Source organism: Myzus persicae, unplaced genomic scaffold (genome assembly GCF_001856785.1).
Source record: "Myzus persicae strain clone G006 unplaced genomic scaffold, MPER_G0061.0, whole genome shotgun sequence".
NCBI classification, from domain to species: Eukaryota; Metazoa; Arthropoda; class Insecta; order Hemiptera; family Aphididae; genus Myzus; species Myzus persicae.
In genome coordinates this window covers 60,796-88,779 of record NW_019102362.1, presented here as the reverse complement: position 1 = coordinate 88,779, position 27,984 = coordinate 60,796, and the positions used below count along the sequence as shown (strand labels likewise).

The following is a 27,984-nucleotide window of genomic DNA, read 5'->3' as shown; positions in this document are numbered from 1 at the left end:
TCAAGGCGCCGGCCACACTAGGGGTTTCGCCTCCTTTGCATCTTGAAATTTACAACTCATTAGGTACCTCTAGAAAATTTTTGTTGTAGATAAAATTATTTTATTTTAACAATAGTTGTACAACAACATAATGTGTAATTGAACAGTGTAAATGTTTGCTGTAAAAATAAACAGTTATTATTATTATTAGAGTACCTATTAAATCTTAATAACAACAATATTATTAATTAATTGTTATTATTTTTTATTGCTAGCTGTTATTCATAATTAACAATATGTCATATACGTATAGATAATAATAGCTGTCATACTTGATAGAAACACATGTTTGTTGAAAAAAAAAAATGCTGCAATAAAAATAAACCATGATAACGAAACGAACATTTGCGTTTAGTAAAATGATATTGTATGATATTATAGTGATGTGAACTCGCGCCGCGGTTGGTTGTCGGTATATGGTATTACTCCAGTATAGTCGTATAGACGTATAGTAACTAGTAAGTAGTATACTACGTAACATCAAGCGTGTGCCATTCTCTGGGGAACCATTGAATCGGACTGTCGTCGTCGTCAGACCAGCGGGTTCGTGTCTTTTGGATTCACGCTATCACGTGGTGTTAACATTTAACTTGTAAAATACCTACAATAATAATTAGACGGTGAATTATTTTATATTTAAAATACTTCTTAGGTGTTCTTTTAGTACGTTTTCACTAAATTTAAAATTTTTGAAAGCTTAAACCATCAAAATGTTCAACCAAAAACGTTGGATATTGTTTCTCGATTTCGCACTACTAATTCTAGGTAAGTAAAACTTATTTGTTGTGTATTATCATATTTTATAACTAGAGAAATTTATCGTATTCTTCGGCTTTAAACATAAAAATTATGCATTTTTTTCAGTATAACATATCTTACTAAATAGCGTAGGCAGTCTTTTTATACATATGATGTTCTTATTTCTATATACATTTTAAAAGCGCATTTGTCTCGAATAAAGTCTACTAAGTTTACAAGTTAACAGAAACATAATTTACTATAAAAATTACATAAATTAACATTATAAGGCTTGACAAAAATAATACGTTTTAAAATATGCTTTATGGAATATGCTACGCATAAATTTTCATTTTAAAAACCCCAAAAACTCTCAAATTCAAATAATTTTAGGATTGTCTACAATTGTTGTCCATGCATATAATTCAAAACTTAGGATGTAATCACATCATATGTACTTACTACCAATTAATAAATTTGAAATCTTATTGATGGTTTCTATATTATTTAAAAACACTTTTTAAATTTGAATTGTTGTGATTTGTGTTAAAAGTATAAACGATTGATTAATTTTTCTTTGTCAAGGTTGATATGGCCGTGAAAACATGCTAAGCTTTACGACCTCACAAATTAAAACTTTTACATCGTATACTAATATTAACATAAATGTTCAATATACAGTAATTATTTTGTGTTTACTAAACTTTAAAAATATATTATATTTAGTTTGATATAACACTTTGGTGGAAGTTTTGTGCTTTTTATTTTACCATGGTATTAGTTAAATAGGTATACCTATAATATTTATTACTTATAAGTTATTTCCAACTAAAGGAGAACGATGCACGAGTATTGTTGAGTTGATCGGTTTTATTTTTTGACGTACCTAAATCTAAGTTGATAAGTTTTAAAAGTAAAAACTCACAACAATTTTTTGTTGAACACGCGTGTCTATATAATTTTACCTGAGTAGAGCGTGACTATTAACAATTCATTCCCCCCCCCCTCACAAATTATGGCAATAGGTATACCTGTGTATTATAATTAATAGTGTTTTTAAAAGGCTAAAACGGGCGTGACTTTAGTAGTTCAGTGTTACATATTTAGGATTAATTGTTTTGAAATAATCAATTTTATTTAGAAAAATACTATTATAAAAAATTATAAAAATGTTTACAGTTTATCCTTCAATTTATCAACTTCAGTATACCATTGTCGTAATAAACTATATATTAACACCTAAAAGAGTATACCTACATATTAAAATATATACGTACTTATTTCTATAATAATGGATAATGCTCAATTTCTTAAATTATTACTCTAGTCTCTAAAATCTAAAGTTTAGAGCTCTGATAGGTAGAAACAAGTTACACAATTAAAAAATCAAAATATTAATAATATTTAAAATATAAAATATCAATGTATACAATCATAATTCATATAAACTAAATTTAAATGACTTAAAAACTAAATTTCGATATCAAAAAATTTCATTTCTAATACACAATATTATAAGCTTTAATTAAAAAAATTAAATTCAAATGTATACAAAATTTGGGAGCTGTTCAAACGGTATTGGTTTAATAAATTCTCACTATGATTTCATTTAACTTATGTCTACATTATTCGGTGTTTCAACCATATTGTAGTATATATATTTATTAAATAATAAAATGATTTCAATATTATTGTACCTACCTATAAACTTTTTGTTTCGAATTCGTTCATAAGTTTATAGGCCAAAGACGAAAGGGCAACAACCCTTGAAGTGTTGGAAGACGATGTGCGATTGTATTGATTTCGTTTGCAAAATAAAAAAACAAGAAGAAAAAGAAAAAGAAAAGATGTAATTTATTTATTTATTTCTATTGGCAATGTCCCAACAATAAAATTAGTTTTGGTAATATTATTCAGGTTCAGATAAAATATTCAGTTAACTTGTAATATTTTTTATTTATTTTTTCATTCATGTAACAGTTTAAACTGCTATGGTTTTTAGATTACAAAAATAAATATTTATTTACGTTAGAACATTGTAAATTTGGTGTGGCGCCTAAAATTAATTGTACATACGTAGGTATTAATTGTTTTTTGTAAGGAAAGAATTTTAAAAATTGTTTTTTGATTATAATAATATATTGCAACACTGTTTTATTATTATTTTTTTTTTTTATTTTTTTTTTTTACAAAGTGCAATAAAGATTAATTAAGAAATGATCTCTGTGTACGATTTTTGACGTTGATTTAAATAGTGCAACATTTTAATAGTGACGTTGATAATGCACTACGTCAACAATGAACTTCCTGCATTTTAAATGATTTTAATAGGTAGGGATATTCATGACGTAGTACATGTGACGTCGCTTATGTGTATGAAAAGGAAGTAAGGTAAAACTTATCCCGGAAAAGCAAAGGGTCATGATAGTGTAAAACAACATATTATGACATGTAATTGGTAGTGTCGAATTGAAATAATAATTACTGTTAAAGTGCTATAAAATATTATATTAATATATGATGTGTACATATTGGCCGGATATGTTATGGACATGGCCTATTGTACAGGAAAAACAATAGATCTATGCACATTGAGACGATCCTGAGGGGGTGAGACTCATAAACATTATTACATTATAATTTAATACATCACTAATCATCAATTTCAATGTCCAATGAGTAATAATATAATGATTAATTTTATATATTACTATAAAATATAAATGGGTAAGATTGTTATTTAATCAAATTGGCTAGTATATACAATACCTAGTTTTATGGACATAATAACTGCGGATTAAATTTATGTAGACAAACTAATGATAAAAACGATTGCGAAACAAATGTGATATTATTACTGTAATAAAGTTTATTTTGAGTACGTATTACAGCTATTATTAGCAGGTATAGGTATAGGTAACTACCGTCTGTCAATTTTAATTCGTACATTGTAGTAATCAAAGATTAAAGATCAATGTATTTATGATTATTAATATATAAAAATCACTAATTATTTGTTGGGATTATTGCTTTCATTATGATTTATGATATTTCAATTTTCCAAATATAGTTAAAAGGTGCAGCCGTACATCAATGTAAAACTATTCAAGATCAAAGTATAGATAATTTTCGTAACTGTTCTACGTATCTTAGCCTATAACCTGTAGCCAATCGACTACTCGATCATCGAGTTATTTATCCGGTGTGTCTGTATGTAGGTATAGTATATATCCTCTATCATAAAGGTGTTATGACATGTATGATAAATACCTATCTAAAAACGACAACATAGACCATGCTAGATTTGAAATCACATGTTTAACACGGCTGCGTGCAATTAAGACTTAATTAACTGGTTTTTAACAATATTCATTAGGTAGTACCTATATATAGGTAATTATCATGGAAAACAACTTGACGTGTGTTTGTTTTTATTTATAAGTTAGTATCTATATTGTTGCTTAATTTATGAGCATCGAAAAATGTATACGCATCGCGGCAAGGGGTGAACAAATATTTATGGACTATAGAATGAACATTTCGATATGTATTATAATATTATAATAGTGTCTGGGCGTGTATTGTTAAACCGAAGATCTAATGCGATAATAAAGTGATTTTTAAGTCCTTTACAATAATAGCAAATGAAAATTATTTCATTTTGATTCACACACAAATATTATATACGATTATACAATATTTATTTTGTATTCTATTGTAATATTTTTTTATACGTATGAACAGCACTCAAAATAATCATAACAATAGAAATGAGATTTTCGTCTAGTTCAGCTTCATTTTTCTCGTTTTGTCGCACACAAGTTATACACATATATAATATAGATGTACGTAGACATCGTTTGACAATACGATTACAATACAATATATAATGACAACAATGGTGACTAAAAATAACTGGAGTATGGTCATGACCATAAATATCAAAATCCAGCCACATTGCCACAATAGAAGTAATATTGTCCATAATATTATGTAAATTTGAATTATCCACCCTACCTGCCCTTAGATTGTTCGAGTCAAGAAGAGAATAATTACGTATAAATAGATGTGTAAAATAATAAATACATCGTTATTAGACTAAATATTCGACTGTAAAGCAAAGGTTTTATTTTTTTATTTTTCGTATTCAAATTTAACAAAAATATTTAGAGTCGATAAACATACTAAAGCTGGTATTATTTTCTGTTCTACTGTGGAATTTACAGAATCGAAAAACAATAAACAGAAATCAAAACAATTCATACAAAAATATTAATCCAATTAGCGGAATACAAAAAACTTTTAACTGGTAAATATATATTTTACGATAATGGATAGTAATAAACTATCATGAGATGTTATTTTCTTTGACAAATTAGTACAAAGAGCCATCATTATACAGTAATAATAGGCATTTAAAAAAAAAATTTTGATTTAAACAAATATTAATTATTACCAAAATATATTGGCACAAGACAATGAAGTTTATTGGCAAACATATTAGATAATATAATGAAAAATCAAAATCAAATGATACAGTTGAACATTTTAAATCCATTTTTTTTTTTTTTGGTTCAGTTTTATATGACATCGTCATGGCAATTAATTTAATAATAGTTAAAAGTTATACCCGCATGGTACATAACTATATAATATATGTATATATTCATATACATTATGTCTCCCAGCCGTGTTAGCAAAGTGATAAATAATTATTTTTTTTTTAATTCTTTGTTTATTTTGAACATTTGAGATCTGTCTTTTGAATATTCTCAAGTATTGGAAATTTGCTACAATCGTAAATCAAAGTTTTTTTATAGCATTTTTGGTTTGAATTACAACGATTTGATTTATTTATTATAAACATTTCGTGTAAAACACTAATTATAGCACAAGAATTGTATCTAAAAATTAAGATTGGTACTGATGATAGCCAAGTTCTTTTAAGAAGTAATTTTTCAAATTCCCAAAGTTTCTTAAAGTTATAAAAAAAACTGACGATAACCTGTAAAAATAGGTTTTTCAGATAGCAGCAAACGTGTATTCAACCGAAAACGCTGAGTTATTTTTTGTATTCGATCATAAATCATTGTATTCATATTGTTTATTTTATTTCTAATTTTATATTACTGCTTTGTATAAAGCTGATCACGTTTAAAATTATTTTTAAACAATACTGTTAATGATTCAATACATTTTAATGGAATTTTAGTATAAATAAACAAAAGGATTAATGAGTCAAGTATTTTAAGAATAGACTTATAAATATTACCGTTAATTTGACAGATCATGAAATATATGTAGGCATTCGATACTACTATGGTAATCTTTTATTTACATTGGCATTTAGCCCAAAGTTTTAAAGCTTTCTGTTTTTAGATTGTTCTCAAATTTATTTTGAAGATGGGAAACTATCGAAATAAAAATAAATCCCAAGAGTGAACTATTTGTTTTGTATGGCATAACTAGTAAGTAACAATATTAACAGTTTATCCGAAGCAATTAATTAGAAACAGTTCATATGTTCAAAACAACCAAACATCGTTCTCATTTAAGTGTTACTCTGAATATTGTTGACCCTATAAAATATTAAAACAATTGTAAACTTACTATTGTTTATTTCATATTTATAAAACCAGGTAGGTATCAGTGTACCATCGCAACTACCGCAACAGCTTAAGAAATATTGACACCTGCAGTTCTTTACTTCATGATTGATCTGTTATAAAAAAAAATGTATTCGCTTTTACATAAATTAGTAAACATAATCATATTATGCTATTAAAATACAGTTTGTTGAAAATTAACTGAATTGTTCATAATAATTATATCAGTGGAATAATAAGGCATGCCTAGTCCTTATTTGTAGGTATGAATTATAATTTACAATTTACAATTATATCGTTATTTTTAAGTCATTATTCATTACAAAATAAAACAAATTCATTAAACTTAATTTGGGTGAGGATTAAAGATTCTTGGTAACTACTAAGTAATATTACGAGTATTTATGAATCAGTTACTAAAAGATCTGGGAATTTAATGCCATTTTTCGAATCTTGATATGGAATTTGCGAAGAATTTCTGACGATGTTTCTTAGCATTAATATTAATAGTATAAAGGGCAAAGTTGTATAGAAAATAGACTGGTCAGTATTAAAACAGATAAATCTGTACATATGATTTGCATTGTGTACTATGTCCGAGAAGTAGTAGCCAATGCGTAAAATATGATCATTAGTTACTATAGTTTATATTGATTAGTAATAATGATAATATACGATCATAAAAATCTAAAAATATATATTATTAATGCGTTTATTGTGTAGTACATAATATTTGCATCCTAATAGTTTTTAAAAATAAGATTATATTATTAATTATTATAATACGCAATTTCTTTTTCAATAATTATTACTCGTCCTATTTTATTTAAAATACTTAAAAAATATATTTTGTTTATCTATCTACTTATTTTATCTTTTTCTTAGTATAATTACTGAATTATATAGTCGGTAGATATTTATAAACTTGATTTAAAGTAATTATTTTTTAATAATATTACTTTTATACTTTGTATAGCTATACATTATTTAATATAATATAAGATCCTTATTAGTTATTGCTTATCGTTTAAAGTAATTAAATATAATTTTAAATTACAATTTAATTTATTATACAATAATACCAATAGGTTTGAACATTTGTTTTTGGAATTATTATAATATTATTTATTATCAACTATAAATTAAATTTTCCATTCAAAATAGTGAGTGTGTCTGTATACAATGTTTATCGTACAGGTGTCTAGAATCATGAATCGTCGTTTTATTACCTATCATACTTTTATCATTTTTACAGCATTTACTTTAGTGGTGGTGGGCGTTGCTCGTCTGTCGTTATTTGATTTGGAAATAATGAAATCATAATAAAATTAATATACCCTCTTGTCATTGACGGAATTTATTACTCTAATACATAGCGGCTATGGAAGCAGTTTACCACTGTACATATAGTCGAGTTAAAATAATGCGCATACGTCGTATATATAACATGTGACATTACTCGCGGGTGATGAACTTGGAGGGCACGAGGCGTCATGGCATTGACATTGACTCTATAGCAAAAGTCAATGTTGGTCCATGAACATGAGTTCATAAATCCCTGCGTGTAGGTCGCTCGTTGCACATTAATAATAAAAAAAAAATTGTAGACATACAATGATGATATCTACGTAATATTTTATACACAGAGTGGATTTTTTTTTAAATACATTTCGGTCATTTATTTTAGTCAATTTTTTTGTTTTAATATAAAAAAATGGTTCTTACATAATCTTTAATATTATTATAATTAATAATACTTTATTATTTTAAAATAATTGAATGAACAAAATAATTGTATGAATATGTTTGTAATATATTGTATATTTAGTTAATAGTTTTTTTATAGCCTTATAGCTATAACTTATAAATGTTCAAATGTTTTGAAACAAGAAAAAATATTATTTTAAAATTTTATTTGTAAGTTAGGTAATGAACACAAATGTTGTTTCAATGTCTAACTTTAAACTATGCAATACAATTTTTTTCTAAAACACCAAAATTGATTAGAATGACGAGTGTTGTTTTTTTTAGTATTTTTTTTTTTCAGCTGTTCTAAAATAATTTCCATATGTATATTAAATGCCAGTTAAGTATAATTTTTTTACATTGTAAATACTCTACAATCTATACCTTATAGGTATATGAACTTTACCCATAGGTAAATAAGTGCATTACCATTTTTAATTTGGTATACTAAGTGATACTACTAGGTATTTGATATTCGATACCTATTTCACTGAACGAATAAAATATTTTATTATCAATATCAAATAGCATACAAGTATAATATCATAGTATTATCATTTATCATAATCGGGATTTTAATTGTTCGTCAATTACACCGATTTTTAGACTACCTAAATTGTACACATATTTTTGAGCCAATACATTTATCACAAATTAAATGAGTACACCTATACCAATGATATTGCTTTATCATAAAGATAAAACAAACATGTTATAAATGCAATCCCGGAACAAATAACAAGTATTAACGATTCGCATATTATATTATATGATATTAGATGATAATAATAATATATAGGAAGGTACTATTTATTTTACACAATAAGTACAAACAAAAAAGGTATATTTTAAAATTTGTTCAATACAAAATAAGTCGAAAATATTCACGATTCACATAGTATATCACAAGATATTATAAATAGGTACCAATTATTTTCGATGTTTTATTTTAGTAGACGATTATTATAGTTATGCCAACGTAACAATACTTTATATATATATATAATATATATACCACATATTATTTAAAATATTTTCTTTAATATATCTGTGCTACACAAGTATTGATCATTAGGAAAAATATAAAAAAATTTAAGTAATTCCTAGATCTTATATTCTTATCTGATTTTTGTTAGTGGGTATTCCGTTTTAAATGTTTTAATAAATTTCTATTTAATCTACTGTAGATACTAAACGTATAATAATATGTGAATATGCGATGATGTAACCATCGCAATCGATGTATACGCCAACACTTACCTCAATATCGTACGTCGTATTTGATGTATAACCTTTTTGAATCACATATTTTTTTTTACCGGCGATTTACAAAAAAAATTGTGATAAAAATTTATAATTACATAATACTAAAATATTACATTAAAATATGCATGTAATGATATGTATATGTACATGATACCTATACACAATTTTTGATTGAAGTATGTTAGGTAGCATACATATATATATTTACAATACATACATTATTATTTGGCATATCGAGTTTAAACACTGTGTTAGTATTATTATTTATTAATATACTTATTTTTTTTTTTTGCAGTCCAATAAATTAAATTTATAGCGAATTAAATTGACTATATCTAACCCGGTAACATGTGTGGATAAAAAAAAGGAAAATTCTTTGTAAACATATAAAAATGAGTTTTTATAATCTATAATTGCAAAATTAAAATAATATTCAAAAACCATATTTATTATATTATTACTATATTTGCTACCTATACAAATCACACGAAACCTCAACACTCAATTATAACAAAAACCATTGTTTGACATTTTCAAAAAATATTGTTAAAACATTTATTATTTGTTACAGTTATACTAGATATTTTAATTGATTTCTTATTTCTTATTAAGTACCAGTATGCGTAAGTTTAATCCAGTATATATTATCCTAACTAAAAATTAAAAATTGCTTAGGTACCTATATTATTATAACTAAAAATTTAATTTCAAAGTTACACATATTTGAATAGGTAACAAATAAAATAAATTATACATCTGAAAAATCAAAAGTTGTACCTATATTTAATTAAGATCAAATAATACCTAATAATTAAGAAAGTATTAAAATTACAATTAAACCCAAATAGATTAATTTTTAGTTATATAATATTATATAGAGATAAGTGTAGAAGCAATAAAAATCATATTGGGGGATGAGGTGACCGAGTGGTCTGACGCGTCCGCTGCGACGCAGCCGGTCGCGGTTCGATCCTCGGCTACCGGGCGGCATTTTTCTCCGGACAAGTCGCGGTGACCGGAGAACAAGTGCTGCCATCCCCCACCCCCGGGGCATGGCAGAAACCTACGGGTGCCCCATTCGAAATTCTGCCAAAAACAAACACACACGTGTTCCCCCCTACCGTTCCAAAAAATATACAATACAAACTACAATACAAATCCTACTACAGCTAATGGCCTCAGTTGCCGAAGCTTAAGTTCAAAAAAAAAAAAAAAAAAAAATCATATTTTCGTTACTATGTAGTGGTTAATTTGTAATATTATTGAAACTGTCAATAATAATAGATGAATTGTTATTGATTCATCACTTTTTGAATTCTTACAATACAACATGAATTGATTACCTATCATTATTAAGAATTTTTGTCACCTGCCTTGTTTTATGTCAAAATAAGTTCTTTTTTTACTTAACTTAATTTAAAAATAACAACAAATATTATTGTAACAATGATTCATATTTATGGTAAATTATAATAATTAATAACATAACGATTTCATTGTATTTAAGTACAGTTTAATAATATTTAGCGTCATACATTACTACTTAGACGTACTACTTAAACTTTAAGACATTAAGAAGCCAAGGTTAAACATAATTCAAATCAGTTTCCTATTTTCTATGTATAACTATTCGTTTATCGTTATTGTAGTAGATATTATACATTCATATTATTATTCATATCGTTGGTTTTCTAATATTTATTTTATGTTTAAAGTTATAAACATAAAATTGTTAAGTCATATTCATACTTTAATGATTGTTAATTTTTTAAAAATATGCTAAAAATTTAAACCATTACTTCAATTCACATCTTTATCTGCTTTATCTCATTAGGCATTAATTATTGTAGTAAGTTGTATTCATTAATACCTATTTAGGTTTATCATATTATAGTATATGTATTTGAAGTTTGAACAATAAATTTGAAGTTGAAATTTAGTCATCTGATTCCAAACACTTAAAATCATATTTTCTATGTTCACTTCACACTTTGTATCTTATTATGCATGGCTTATTTAAATGATCTTATGAAATCTTATGAATATTTTATACTACGGTTTATTGACAGTATTTATTTTTAAATGCAAATTGCGAAGAACAGCCGTCATTACTTATATACCTATATTTCTTCGTTTAATTAAATTTAATATTATGTCGAACAAGAATTTTAGATTATCTAATTTCGTATTACTTTATAAGACACTAACAAATATTTACTCTTATTATTTTATGATCTGCCCAATCTAAAATCTTTATTACACCAATTTTTATTGTTTAAAATAAGGTTATAAGGTTATATTATACTTTGTACAATCCATTATAATATTGATATGTTAAACTTATATTTATTTTTAGAGTATATATACAAAATGAACAAAACAAGAAGTGACAAATAGGTACAAAGAATAGAAAATAAAAGAAAATAAGAATTGTAAATATGTATAATTTATCACTTTTAAACTTTTTACATTATTCACTTATTTTATTTTAATAGAAATAAATTTGAGTAATATATCAATACACCCCATGTTTTTTATAATAGGTATTACACTTTTAACTTTTAAGTCATATTAATATACTATTATAACCTTAGTGAATACTTACTAAGATTTTACAATTATTTATTTAAATATAATGAAAATCAATGGTTTCAGGACGAAAGGAAATTGTTTTAGGAGTAATTCTAATGAATAATGCATATTATAAATAATATATATTATAAGTATATATAAGTTAGGTAGATATCTAGCAAAGGGCAAAGGCATATCGGTCGACACTACGTCATTATCGATTTCTTTCGCCATTTTATATATATATATTTATAGTATATGCGTGAATGTATAATATTTGTTTTAATTATAATAGAAAGACAATTTAAGAAGCCCTTTGAAAAACAATTTTGACAACAACCTTGAATAATAGAAAACAGACAAATATAATATGCGCAGTATATATAAAATACGTGAAAAATAAATTTTTTTTTGCACTGCATTTAACAATTACCTGCTTGCGTTTTTTCATAAGTTTTAGTATCAACATACAAATTTTTGTGTAAGCTAATATTTATATAGTATTGACATTTTACGATCATTTGAGTGTGTAGTATACGTCATATTAATATGACGTTGACGTAAATATACATAATTATGTATGGCTTAAAATGAGGTACCTAGTTGATTTTCAGTGTATTTTTTTTTTTCGACATATTAAATTTGTTACTAAGTAAGCTATAAATGTATTCCTTGACTTAACGAATTATATACCACACATTTTTAGTGAATATGCTTGCATACTTTTAGATTTGTTAATTAAAAGGGTTTATTGATTGATTTTGGAATTTTTCAACGCATAATTTATTGATAAAATAAAAGTTGTAATATTCATAACTTATAAACGTACTTAGATTAAAATCTTGATAGATAATTAGAAGAATTGATTTAAAATTGTATTCTTGTGCCCGCTGTGGTCATGTAATGAACAGTTCACGACCATCAATAATATGTTTGCCTAGAAATTAGAGGAGTGTAGGTACCTACACCTACTACGTATCTATATTGTAAATTGATAGAAGATTTGAAGATTAGAGAATCGTTTCAAATTTTTAAATTTAATAATAAACTTAAATGTTTAAGCTTTCTATAAATTTCAATGTAAAATCATACAGATCTAAGATTTAAAATAAAAATTAATATTTTTCCAGGTACATATGCCTAACTACATCTAGTTAGTACATTTTTAGATCATTCAAATCTAGCCCTCCTGCTCTAGGATAAAACAGTCTCCACATCGCAGATCGTCGGATATCGTGCGTCGGGAACACATTTCATTTCAATATTTTACACTAACCTAGTCGATTTTATGTTCATACGCGATTCACCCGCAAAATGTAATTTATCATCCGTACATAACAATATTATTTTGCACTCGGCCACGGCCGGCGGTTTGGCGGGGTTTTACATTCAATAATCTGTGCAACCAAAATAATTGAACATATAGTGATATGATGGCTGTTTTATATTGCCATGTTAATGACGTTTTAGTGAAATATGCTGAACGTTATTTTTCGGTACCTACTACAGAGATTTAATAAATAATACAACTCCACCTCATTGTGATTTGCGGTAAGTGCGGCAGCGTGTATTAGGTACATACATTTTTAATATACAAAATAAATATACAATATACATCCACGCCTCATCAGCTGGGTAATGACCTTGGTTAAGCCGTTCAGTACCTAGATAATATACGTACCGACGTACCTATATTTATCTCATTGTTTTCAATTTTAGACACGAATACGTTAATTTATGTCTCTCGCCGACTCTCCCGACCAGATGACGATAATAATAATAATAATAATAATAATAATAGTAATATGATATTATGATATAATATATTATGTTTGAGTGGTGTGACCTACCTGTAATACAACGATATTATGACTTTCCGTTCGCAACGTAATGTAATGTACATAATATACCTGCCTAGGTAGTATAAATTATAATATTATATATAGTCACGTAATTCAGTGTTAGTCGGGGGAGATCAACTGCGGCGGTATTCGACACGTATAAACAGTTAGTCTCGGACCTGTGTCGTGTTTGAAAACTGTGCCGGCATTATAATAGTATGGTCGTGTATAGGTAGTAGGTACCTCTATTATACCTACCTAATAACTCTAAACTTACCTGGACGACCGCAGGTTATTAATTCTTAGTTATTCGTTTTCTCTATCCCTTTGCCATTTGCCGCCGCTTGTTTTCAATTAATTGCTATAAACAAAAAACAAAAAAAAAAAAAACAGTGTAACGAGTGTATTTTAAATTAAACTATAATATAGTAACTAGTGAGTGAAGTGACATCGTACATCTTTAGTAGTCGTCTTTTTTTGTCTTCTCCTTTCTCTTTTGTTTTTTCTCGTTTTACATAAATTATCATCCTTATACCTACCACATGGAACGTAATCAATTAGTGTTGCTGTGCAAAGAACTCTTTCGACGTTTGATATCCGTAAAAATCAAAACGTATGCACGTAAGTTATAAGTAATTATGATGATCGTATTTAGAATAAAAGTATTTAGTAGTATTCAAAAATAATTAATATGTTGCCTGTTTAGTCTGATATGGTATACATAGTAGTATTAATAATACATATTATATTGTATTATATTAATTATATTATGGTAAAATAGCATGTACTGTACTTTTTATGTGTATATACGTTTACCTTTGGTAAAATATAATATTCCATATCTACTTTCGCATTACTTTCCATCGAAGAAGCTGGAACCTAATTTAATGTAGTGCTACCAACTAACCGGCTTGTATCTACAGTGTCGTACTGTCGTAGCGAACGATACACGCGTTTGTTGTCTCTCGATAATAAAAAATTAATAACAATACAATATTAAAATAAAATCTAGGTAGGCGCTGGCGACTGGCACTGCGAAATTTATGCAACTAGTAATAGACGACAGACGTTATGTCATTTTTAAGTTAACAGTGGGTGTTAAAAATATATTTTAGTGAATCATTTTCTGATATTTTTCAATCAAATTTCAATTTATATAAAATACAAGCGAGACTATACGTCAATACTTCACGTAAGATATGTTTTATAATATTATGAAATATAAAACAACAGTATAATATGATTAATATGAACCCTGCAAAGATAGGTAACAATTATTTTAAATATCTAGGTTAATACTTAATTGTTCCACCTATTAATTAAAAGGTCAAAATTAATTCCATTAACACCATTTCTTCGACGGTTTAGACTTAGAGTATAAGATATAATTATACGTCGTCAGTGGCGAAATATTAAAATAGCTCAGGGAGGCTAATATCATCCAAATTTTAACCTCAAATGCCCAAACAATACACGACTTTACAAGTAATATCTAAATAAATTTATAATTAATGAATTTTGGTACCTATATTGGCTACTATTTATGCTGGCTGTAGGTACTGAATACATTTCTCCTGACTTTCCCCTATTTAAAAGTTAAATTTAGCACAAATATCGGGGACTGAAAATGCCTCCCTTATACATTTTTAATGAAAATATAGAAATACCATCGGTAGGTATTCTGCATCATGAGTTTTCATAAATAGGCAATAGCTATATATACCTACTATACTTAGTATACTCGGTTATCATAAGTTATCATGCATAGGTACCTGGATAACTATTTTATGCGTGGTTGTTTAATGTTACACGGCAATAATCTATACTATATTGCAATCAATAATCAATCATTTAATTTACCTACATGCTACCTGGCTATCATATGATATCAGAAAATAACCAATTTATTTGGTATGTAGACACGTGATTTACAATATGTATTTATTTATTCTATATGAGTCATCTTAAAAATATTGATATTATCATATTGTAGGAAGTATTATATTATTATAATATAAATGGATAAGTGTTTATTTAGTTTCTAGAATTAAAATCGTGACAATATAAACGTAATAATTTATATTAGTTATTAAAATTAGGAGTTTAAGTATACTTAAATGATAAAAGATTATAACCCCCACTACAATCTTTAGCATATAAATAATAAATGTTATTACTTAGGTATTAATCAACTCATTTGTCATTTGTATAAAATGTACTTCTATAGTTCTATAAATGCAAAACATACTGGTTATTTTATGGACATTTAGGTTAATGTAAAATTACGACATATGTAAATATTAAATAATATACAAACCCATGAAAATGCATAAAATGTCAATGCTTGTACTTGTATAATAATATTAATAGGATGGTAGCCAAATTAAAATATTTCAATACATTTGAAAATTAATTTTATAAAAGTTTAAAGAATAACTAATCTTTCACCCAACATTAAATATTTAAAAATTGTACGGACTTTTTTTTATATGCATTGAATTTACATTTATATTTTATGTAGGTAATACATATATGCACCGTAATTAATTAGGATTTACATATAAATTTGTTTACATTTTATTCGGCTATGAAAATATTAAAAATTTATATACGAAATAAATACATAAAGCCACCTACTAATAATGCCGGTGTAAATTTAAACACCATGTCCGCCCTACTAGTTGAAATTTAGTATTTTGTTTCAAAATATATACACTGTTAATTTTATCAACTTGAAGAGAAGGTATAGACATTTTGAATTTTGATGTATACTGATTTATTATTTAGGATTAGAGGATGTTCGAGCAATATTTGTATTCTGTCTTAGACCCACGTGCAACATAATAATACCTATATGAAACGCATTCACCTAAAATCGTTTTTACGGTTTTGAGTAATCACTAATCTTAGAGTAAAATCCACCAAAATCACCTATTACAAAAATTACAGACCATAATGTTATTGGCGATTCGACTCATCGGCTTAATAATTTATTATTATTTGAGTTTAAGTCAATTAAAAAAAAAAATAGTTTAAGTGAGAGAACAAACAGTGCAAAGATATGATTTTTTGTTAAATCAGTCTTTTTAGTATAGAATATTTATATATTTAGAGGGTATTTACAAATTATTAGTTCAGTCCTAGTTGTGTACTAAGGGCGAGGGTGCAGGTTTTTTTTAGGAAGGCAACATTTTAGAGGCTTTAAAATGGTATGTTAAAATGAAATTATTATTTTATTTTCCACATATTGGTAACTACTAACTAGCAAGGCACAATGCATGTATAAAATATTATGTTGTAACTTACATTTATTAAAATATTCCCCAATTGTTTATGTTAGGTTTATTAACTATATAAAATATACTGTTAAAGTAAATTATATCATTATAAAAATAAATAATAAGGATTTACCTAATTTGAAGACTGATGGGATTTTATTACAATGTACATAATACATAATATTATTAGGTAATATACGGGCACGAAAAAAATTAAACTTTATTTATAATAAATTATGAGACATTGGCGATACGTATCGTTGGTTATTGATTATGATTTATGACCAATCCCGTTCAGTACAGTGGTGTGATGTGATGTTGGGGCGCTGGGTGCCTGGGTCACCACGTAACTGAATCATTGCATTATAAAACTAATGTGATATTGTTTAAAAACTATTTATTTTGGTTAAAACTACGTTCGAGTTAATACCTACTTGGAGTTTAAAAAATAAAAATAGTTGTAATGTATTATGTACCTATTGTTATGTATTGGACTTAGATTTGTAAACACTAACTATTGTAAGTAGCGTGTAAAATAATTTATTATTGATGTAAAAGGTCAAAGAACTGAACTGTATTGTATAATTTATCCCCAATCTTTAATCTTTGAAATTTCTATAATATGATACTTTAAAAATTGGTACATTTCTTCTACATAAACAGAAGTTGACTAATAATAAAAACAGAATAACGTGATTGTAAACCCTAAGTATAAAATACATACAGTGATTCGCCAAGCATGCTAATCCCTATTTTTTCCAAATATCAAATTAATTTTGTCAAATGTATTATTTATCACTTATCAAAAACAAATTATGTTTTGTTAAATAACTTACTGTTCTCTATATCATTATTTGAATATGGTATTATGTGTATTATGTGTAAAGTTAAAAATTTGAATTTTAAACTTAAAAATATTTATCATAACATACATTTAAATATTTATCAAACATAAATATTTTATTTTATTATTAAGAAATGTTCTATCTATACTTAAATGTAATACATAGGTAATCAGTACATGTGATTAGTTAATTAATTAATTAAGACATTTAGCATTTAGACATGGGTAGGTACATGTCACACGAGCCCATCATGTAAGTCGTTTTGTCCCTTTTAAAGCCTATAGGTATTTTTTTTTTGGTATCTATTAGAATTTCATAGTTTGTTTTTTCTTACTATAAGAGGAATGTATATTACTTAAAGACTAAGCTTAAGGTAAAGTGGATATATTTATTTTAACCTAGCATTTTGTATGCTATTGCATTTTATGAACGTGAGTTTTTTCATTTTCTGACGAAAAAGTCAGAGTCTTTGTGAATGAATATGATTATTTTATCGTCCGCATAATCAGCCACCTTATAGTAAGTAAATATATTGAAGAGTTGCCGGGAGGAAATAACTGCTTGAGGGATACCAGCTTGTATTTTATATAATATAACATATGTGAACAATATTGCTACTATGTTACCTAATCTGGTTGCAAAATGCCGATTATAGGATTTAAAAAAGAAAATATGGATAAAGGGAGCAGGATGTAGAAGTTTGAGTAACAGACCTGACGCTATCGAATGATTGAAAAACTTCTAAGAAAACTGCTGTGTGATATATTTTTTTTAAGCAAACTAAGCGATATATGAGACCAACAAGGGGATGAATCTGATAAATAGTCAAGTGTTCTCGGAAACCAAATTGATTGTCAGGAAATATTTTTTAACATGATGTATATGTTTTTAGATTGGATATTTAGTGTTAATAATTCTTGAGAGTGATCTGAACGTGGGTTTAAAAGGTTAACTATGAATTTTTCGGCGTAACAATATATATGGTTAAGAATTTTAGGTATGAAGATTTCTTTAATGTCCGACCGCTTACTTTTAGAAATACGGCGGCATTTGTAATGGTATTTGAAATTATTGTTTTATTATTTGATATAAAATTAGTAATTACCTCTTTGAATATTTAGTAGTTGCCCCATTGTGGTTTTTTTGGCGTTTAAATCTCCATCTGATTAAATTGAGTGAAAAAAAACCAATCGAATTTAACGAAGTGATAGAATGTCTGCAGGAGCGCCGGTGTAGGTATATAGTTTAAAATTTAAAGGTAATTTTATGGCAGCTGATTACAAAAAGCTTCGATTAAATTGATTACACGAATACAATTTTTTACCTGTGTAAAATATAATGGCCACTCCATTGTGGGAAAAGTCTGGGTGATTTGTATAATTTGTTTTGTAGCCTAGAATTTATTAAGGATAGATAGTAAGTTTGTCGACTAGTTTGATGGGTCTCAGCAATTATAGTTATTATGTTTTTGTTTTATAGTAGATTTAAAAGTTGATTTGTATGATAAAATGGATTAGTTGAAAATAACTTAGTTTTTTTAATGCCTAATATGTATGGATATTTATTATTAGTTTTTGGTTCTAGTTTTAAGTTAATTTGCTTTTACCTTCTTATGGTTTGATTATTTACAACTTTGATTGGTGATTTTCATATGTCAGCATTAGAAGACGAATTAGGCGCCGATGACGAGTGGTGTTTTCTTATATATGTCCTAAAGGTCACCGTATGCAACTGGTGCCTTTGGATATGCTAATTGAATTAAATATTGTACCATGAACTATAGGTAATTTACAATTTATTATATTTACCTACAAATTACTTAACTTTGTAAGTGTTGGCGATAGAAGTAGTATAGAAGGACATTATGGAGGCTCTACGCTGCATTAAAAATTAACTGATTGAAATAAATCACGATAAATTCCATTAGAAATATAAAACTACTCGTATAAACGTTTGAATGATATTATTGTGAGCATAACATATAACATTATTACTAGTATGCAATATGCATCAGATACCGGAGTAGTTATATAAGGTAGTTATATTAAAGGTAGATATATTTATGCTTTAATGTTGTATTATCATCGAATCCATTGTATTGTTAATTTTAGTACAATATTATTTATTCAAAACAAATATTGCATAATAAATAATAATTCATTATACTCGTGTGCACTATGCATAATAATATGAACTGAAAATTGTATTATTTTACTAGGTGATAATGATAAGACGTGTAAAGTTCATTATTTTGTTGGTATACAAATAAACAACATTTTAGATTTATTTATATAATATATACGTTATGAATTTATAACTCGAATTCTACAGAATATGACTTTTGAAAAAACATTAACCATTGGTTAATCAACAGTGCTCAGACTATTTGTATGTAGGTATATTATTTTATACAATGCATGTGTTTACAAGTTAAGTCTGTTGAAATTGAATATTCAGTTAAGAAAGTAAAAAATATTTAACTAACTAGATACCTATAGGTACCTTAAAAACAGTTAAGCAATTATTAAAATATTAATCATAAAATACAAAATCATGATATTGATTTAAATTATTATAAGTAAGTACCCATATATGCATGAAGAGGTTAATAATTTATTAATTATAAATAACTTATTTTTATGGTAGGGTGTTTTAATAATAAATAAAGGTACTTATTTACTATATAGGTAGCATTTTGTTCAATACTGTATTCAAGATGAGAAGCAAAATGGGCTTAAGTCCCACCAATAAAAAAAATAAATAAAAGTCTGCAGATAACTACTCGTTTTTCACGATGAATTAAAAATAAACTCTTTTTTTGTCATTAAAATATATTGAAGCCCCCCCCAAAAAAAAATCCTGGCCATGGCATTGGATTTATTGAATCAAATTGAATCCTAATTTACAAAGTACTATAAATAAATAAGAGTTACAACTTACTAACAAAACATTCACTTATAGGTACCTAGTCATGTTATTATAGGTATTAACTATTCCTACTCTCGAGTCAATAATACGATTATTAATCTATATTTATATAAATATAACTCATAATCAAGGAAATTTTAAGTAGGTAATTTTTGCGTGGTATTGTATCACCGTGTAATACAATTTTATCAAAACAATTAACAAATCTTGCACAATTAAATTTCAATTGTAACTATATATACTCTTAGAAACAAGACAATAACGTACCTAACTGAACTACAATTGTCTACAATTCTACATAAAATTTTTTTCCAGCTAATAATGATTATTTATAGCTGTGTTAAAATTAGTTGTAACACTTCACACTTGTAGTAAAAATAGATAATATTTTAGTTAATTTTATATGTTAACGCATATTATATTCAAGAATATTGTTCTCTTAATGTTAATACAATTTTTAAAATCCTGTTTAGCATTATTACCTGCATTAAAATTGTTAACCCACTATAAATAATATTAAAAACTAGGTAGGTAAGTCGATCTACTATACATTTAGGTGTCGAGTTTGCATCGCCATAGAGTAGGTCACTGTAACGTGTTAAATTGTATTTGAATTATAAATCTTTGTAAACATAAAACAGACTAAAAACAGTCAGATTATATTTCTAAAGATATTTTATAATGTATATGTATACTTTACTTATGAATATTATTATTTCTCTAATCAATCTTCAAATTTTTCGTTTTTTAAACAATAATAGTCTTACATAACAGTTAACATGCACATTAGACATTACTACATTGTTTTAGTACATTACATAATAGTATATCTTATACGTACCTATCTATTATAAAATAATAATTTATTTTATTATAAGACATTTGCTCATAATATTATTAATTACCAACTGAAATTCAATCCATGTGACCGGTGACATGTGACTATATGTGAGCGCTATTTGTACGGTACCCATATGAATAATTTCATAACATATAAGTGCTTTTTTCTAAGTCTTCCCTCGGACCTATAAGTGACACAAAACATCCTAAATAAAATGTGCAATTGCCAATTATATACATAATTAGTAGGTTGCGAGTAAAAGTAAACAATATTACTTCATTACATTTCTTCCAGTGACAATTTTTTCAATGTGTGTAGTACAAAAGCACTAACATCACACGTAAAAAAGAGGTTAAGTGGGTAGCTCTATGCTGTACATTAGGCGTCTAGAGTAACTATAGTGACTAATGGATGTGTAAATTTGAATTCAATAGTATAAATTCGTTGTATATACGAAAAACGATTGTGATAGAACGGTCTGTTATAGCCTATAATATTACTAAGTAGATATAGGTATATTTTATGATATTATTGTGTTGAGGGTAATCTAATTAATTTTACTATTATTCATTAGTACTACAATAGGTAAAATTCATTTTTGTCGAAAAAATTCATTTGAAAAAGTCGTGTGTATAAATTAACTAAACCTTGCCTTAATACCTATTTACAAACTTATTTTGTAATAATGTGTGAGGAGCCTTGTATTAAATGTTTAAGTTTTTTGACTCGAAATTTCAAAGTTGAAAATTGAAGCATTGTTTCGACTACTTATCTTGCCTATTTATCCAGACACAAAAAACATTAAAAAAAAAAACACATCATTGTAAAATCAATACATTCATCGCTCCTCTTAAAATCTAAAAAAGTCTAATAAAAATCTTTTGTAATTATATAACTCATCGAATTTAGGCTCTCTTGATATGAGCCAATACAAGTTGGTTTAGATTTTAGAATTATCTAAATTATTATATTCTCTTCTACTTAAGAAAAAAAATTAAATATGTTCTAAAAACAAATGAGTACCTCTTTTCTGGTACCACCACGAATCGGAGATTATAAAATTGAGTAAAATCAATTATATTGATAAATAGATATAATATTTCATAATGATACACTGTTTACGTTATTTAGTATATTTCTTTAAACATTGCAGGCGTAATACATTCATTTTGAATTTCATTTGTTTTTAGTATTGATCGCAATGGGTTTGGTAGAATTCGGAAGTATTCCACACTTGCAAAGCATCGGCTTTTTTTGCGGGGATCCCAAAATAAGCTACAAATACAGAGGCGATACTGTGGAGTCTCACGTGCTTATACTGGTTACGCTCATAATACCATACTTGGCCGTAAGTCAAAATAACTTAACAATGATATGCATTGTTCGGTGTCACAAAACACACATGTTATAGCCATATTCGTAATAAATAATAATAAAATATACTATTAAGATTGATAAATACGATAAAATATGCACACAGGCAATGATGACCGAATACTTCACGAAAGAAAAAAACAAATTTGATTCTGAACAGTATGAATGGCTTAAAGAATCGTTGCGGTGGTATCGGCAGTATATCTTAGGACTGATATTCGTATTTTTTATAACAGACGTCGGCAAACTTCTGATTGGTGAACCAAGGCCACATTTTTTAGACACTTGTCTTCCTAGAGAAGCCGAAAACTGCACTAATAGGTAATTATCTAACTATAATCATTATACTACACTATACGTCACTACCGCTATATTAACTGAATTAATATAACATATATCAAACATTTTATCGGCTAAAATATACATAATCAATATTATACTTATACATAATTTTATTTCGATTAATTGTATTTAAAATAACATTTACATAATATCTATATTTAGGTATATCGATCGTTATACGTGTACGAACGAAAATCAAAGCACATATATCATACGAGATGCCAGCAAGTCATTTCCATCGGGCCATGCTTCCATTTCAGTTTACGGATCAATATCATTAGCTGTAAGTATAAAATTTAACATGTTTCTGTCTTAAAACTATACGACTTACTTTGCAGGTCTTGGCTCCCCATTATTATTATAATTGACTATAGTTCTTAATTTTTTCGCTACTCATAAAACGTTAAAAAAGTTGACTTCACAGTATTTTAATAGAGCTGTCCTCAGACGCTATGAGTACCAGAATGAGAACTCATTGGTTTTGTCACGTACGCCATAGTATTTTTTGACGGATGTCCACGTAAACCATGGGTTTTTGGTATTTCTTGTAATTTCGTAAGTTGCTTTGGTAAAATGAGTACCCTCAAGGCTTGAGAGTCAAACACGGTGAGTACCAATATTGGTATTCAAAGAGTGTAAAATGAATGACTTTAAAATAATTAGCTTAGGGTACAAAGTACAAACACTATACACAAACCATGTACGGTCCAGATATATGATGGTACTCATAGCAGTCAACTAATCACAATTTTATAATTTTAAATTGTAATTTATATTTATATTTAAAAAGGTGAACAAGTGACCAGTGGGTACTGCTCTGCTCTACAGTATGACGCAAGTGTCAAGTGGGTTACTGTAATAGATGTAAAATTTTAATTTAATGATATATCACTGATACCTACGAAAAATGAATCTGAGCGGAGACGGTCTGCATTTTGCTTAAGATATTATTGTATTTTTATTTCATTGCCTACACAAATGTACACAAAACTCAAGACAAATACAAAAGTTGTATTAAATTATTATTATTATCAACTATTATAACCTACAAGTCAATAGACTTATGAATGGTGTGAATAAGTTTGTGGTATAAGTTAGTTGAATATTATTTTAGCTTAAAATTTGTCATAATATTTTGAAAATTGTAATGTGTTCGTCGTTAGTTAATAATGGCAAAAAGTTTTAAGTATATCAATATAAAGTCCATCATAAGTAGGTAAAGTTCATACTTAAACCAAAAAATCTAAGAATTATATACAGGGTGACTCACCAAGCAAGCTCGCCCCCTTTTTTCTAGTCATTAATATTAATTAATCGATATAAATAATTTGTAAAAATGGCCCAAGTATAATAAATACTAAATCCAATTTTAGGTTTATTTTACATTTGTGCAAAAGCAGTTTTAAGGACTATTATCTTTTATACAAACATTTTAATAACTAAGAAACTACTCATTCGAATTTTGAATGTAGTACATCAAAATGTTCAAAAAAAATATCCACCAATTAATTAACAGTAAAAGAGAGGTTTCTCATTTGTAAGACAGAAGCTTGTATCACCACCACAGGATACTCCTTAAGTAGGACAAAAAAGGGTGTGAGCATGCTTGGTGAATCACTCTATATATGCATGCATGATTTTTTTTTTATAGACATTTAAACTTTAAAGTTTACATTTTGACGAAATTAGATATTCAGACGAAGAATTACGGGTTCAATTATTTTGTCGTAATGCAAAAATGTTATTCGTGATGACTTGACACTTTTACATATTATTATTTATAGGTATGCAATTATTTTTATTACATGCAGTGACATTTTAAAAACATTTACTTTACCTAATTTTATGTTATTGCCTATTGATACCACTAGCCTATTCACACCGTTCAACGGTAAATGCTATAACTGGTAAATTGGTATTATTCAAAAGTTAAAAATATATACTTGTATGATAGAATAACAAAATATGTAATGCTTTGGCAAAAGTTAATTTAATCTGCCGTACCTGCTATTACTAATAGTAAAATTAATTACTAGAACTATAGCAATATAAATATTATATTATGTTAACCTCTACTTAATAATATAGGCTGACAGCCTGTCTTCGCTGAGATGATTTTTTCGTATCTAATGATTTATAATATTGTATATTTGTATTCAAAATTAACACTGACATTACACTATTACAGTGGCTTACTCAATGACGAAGTACACTTGACATGCGTTGACACCTACACAACTGTACAGCAGATCAGTTGCCTATACTTTCTACCTTTTTTAACATTTAGTTATGATTCACATTTTTTAGCTGGTTTACTCATTTTGTTTGTTTAGTAGTTATAGATATGTCATATTTAGGTTCTGTATAACTTATAGTATATTTGAATAAACATGTCATTCATTATTGCATAATATTTGTACAAATAAAATAATATGTGTTGTCTCCGTCTTACAAACGTACAACACAGCAAATTTGAGTTCAGCATAATTCAAAAGAACCGTAGTGTCACTACCTACTCGTTAGTTTCAATATTATCTAGAGATCAATTAGATAAATTAGTTAAAGCCAATTGATATATTATTAAAATTATGGGTAAAAATATTATCTGTCTATGTACCTCGGTTTTTTAAGTATTTAAATTTTTGAGCAGCAAGTTATGAGTAATTAAAATATTAAAATTTGTTATACTCATAGCTCACTCAAGAATCGTAAGAATCTACATAGGTATAAAAATGCAGACAATGTTCTTGCTTTTAGGTTTGATAAATGATAATATTATGTCAAAAAGTAAATACTTGAAATACTCAAATCATTTATTATTAATGCTAACGCCTAATAAGTAACAACACAAAATTGGTTCTACTGAATTTCTGAACGTAAATTTTCTATGTTGAACTTGTGTAAGACGGAGATAACATGATCTATGAATGTAAATGTTTACCTTGAGCCTACGCCTTGTCCTCAGTTTATTCGTATTCGTTAAATAATATTTTAATTGTTTTATTGTTCTAAGTTTCTAACGATCTCTGTACAATAATATATTATATTATTATGTTGTCGCTTTTGCAGTGGTATCTACATAACAAATGCAAATCGCGTTCGTTGCTGTTAATGCCAGTCTTACAAGCGATGTGTCTGCTCTGGGCCATGTTCTGTTCTCTAACTAGAATCACAGATCACAGACATCATTGGTGGGACGTGTTGGCTGGTTCAATAATTGGAATTGTGATCTCCACTTACATTGTGAGTGTGAAAAATATTTAAATTAGAATATAGGTACATAAATTATTATTATTTAACTTAAAATTTTAATTGTATGGTCAATTTATTTCCGAAGCGTATGTATTAGAAAGCTTATGTATCAGCTTATAATACCAAAGCGATATAAGGTTACCAAAATATTTATGTTTGCATCAATGACATTTTAGTTTTTACCATGCACATCTATGTGTAAGAACCTATTGACATTACCTGCAAATAAAAGTAGTTAACCTTTAAAAGTTTAAATGCTTCCCTTGAAAAAATAGATAATTAATATACACTTTTTATATCTGTATATAATATTATAATATGATCTACATTCTATGTGGAAAATGTTCGTTCTATATTTTATTGATTTTTTTTTTGTGTTCACCAGAACGGATTGTTTGACAGACAAAAAAACGATAACAAATCGCATTCGACAACTGAAACCTGGTCCAACGAGACGACAGACAACGGGTACTTTACTGCTGGAAGACTCTTAAACGTCGTCGCCGATGGTAAAAATCCATCTCTGAATTTGTAATTTTCGCCGAAATGCTATTATTCACATAAAATACTCACTTTATATTTTTACACTGTACAGCATAATTGTTATTGAAACGAAAAATTATTTGTTAATTTTTAAACATCAGTATTCTCGCTATATAACTGTAAATATATATATATATAATATATTAATATACATACCTATATTACTATGTAAATTACCTACATTAGATTTAGAAATGAGTGACAAATTGGGACTTTGAGTAGATGCGTAGTTTGCGCGTCTTGTCCCATTATAACACAATATTTATTATTTACCAATAAGTACCTATATAGTTGTTTTACATTTTTAACTATTTTTTAATGTTCGTTGTCGTGTACATATCACTATTATAATAATGTAGTTTTTAATTATTAATTTTTTTTTCATTGAACCACAAAGCGTAGTATGCGTAATATGCATAATACATTCATAATACATATTATAATATATTAGGTAATTTGTATAATATATTTATTTAAATTTTAAAAGTGTTTAATAAGATATAACCTATTTGTATAATAATTAGGCGCACTTTTAATATCTGTCGTTTACTATCGTTCAATATTTACTCGACATATTTATTTACATAATGTTAATTTTTATATAAAATAATTTGTACCTAACTATTATATATAGAAGTTGGTGAATAATTTTTATCCCTTCACCTACAAAGTTAAACAAATTTCTATAGACGTAGGTAAATTTGAATAGGTATATTATCCCGTATAGTATACGTATTCTATAATACATGGATGTTTTTTAAAATTTTTTTTTTA

The 27,984-nt window shown here is 26.8% G+C and overlaps 1 protein-coding gene across 2 annotated transcripts; it reads left to right on the top strand.

Annotated features, from left to right (window-relative positions):
* Positions 1–407: 407 nt before the first annotated feature.
* LOC111031934 (putative phosphatidate phosphatase) lies at positions 408–27,984 on the top strand. Of its 2 annotated transcripts, none has more exons than XM_022312062.1 (6): positions 408–804; positions 22,890–23,047; positions 23,180–23,394; positions 23,578–23,698; positions 26,485–26,658; positions 27,053–27,984. In XM_022312062.1, the coding sequence occupies exons 1-6, from the start codon at positions 750–752 to the stop codon at positions 27,200–27,202; spliced, it is 873 nt and encodes a 290-aa protein (XP_022167754.1). In that variant the 5' UTR covers positions 408–749; the 3' UTR covers positions 27,203–27,984. The 2 variants fall into 2 exon arrangements, with proteins under 2 accessions (XP_022167754.1, XP_022167753.1); XM_022312061.1 differs by lacking the exon at positions 408–804 and adding an exon at positions 13,993–14,428.

Bases quoted from the DNA above. Each gene is read 5' to 3' on its own strand.
- LOC111031934 (XM_022312061.1), top strand. From the start codon at position 14,350: ATGGAACGTAATCAATTAGTGTTGCTGTGCAAAGAACTCTTTCGACGT. The intron at 23,048-23,179 runs GTAAGTCAAAAT...ATATGCACACAG, and splicing joins TCATAATACCATACTTGGCC to GCAATGATGACCGAATACTT. The intron at 26,659-27,052 runs GTGAGTGTGAAA...TGTGTTCACCAG, and splicing joins TTGTGATCTCCACTTACATT to AACGGATTGTTTGACAGACA.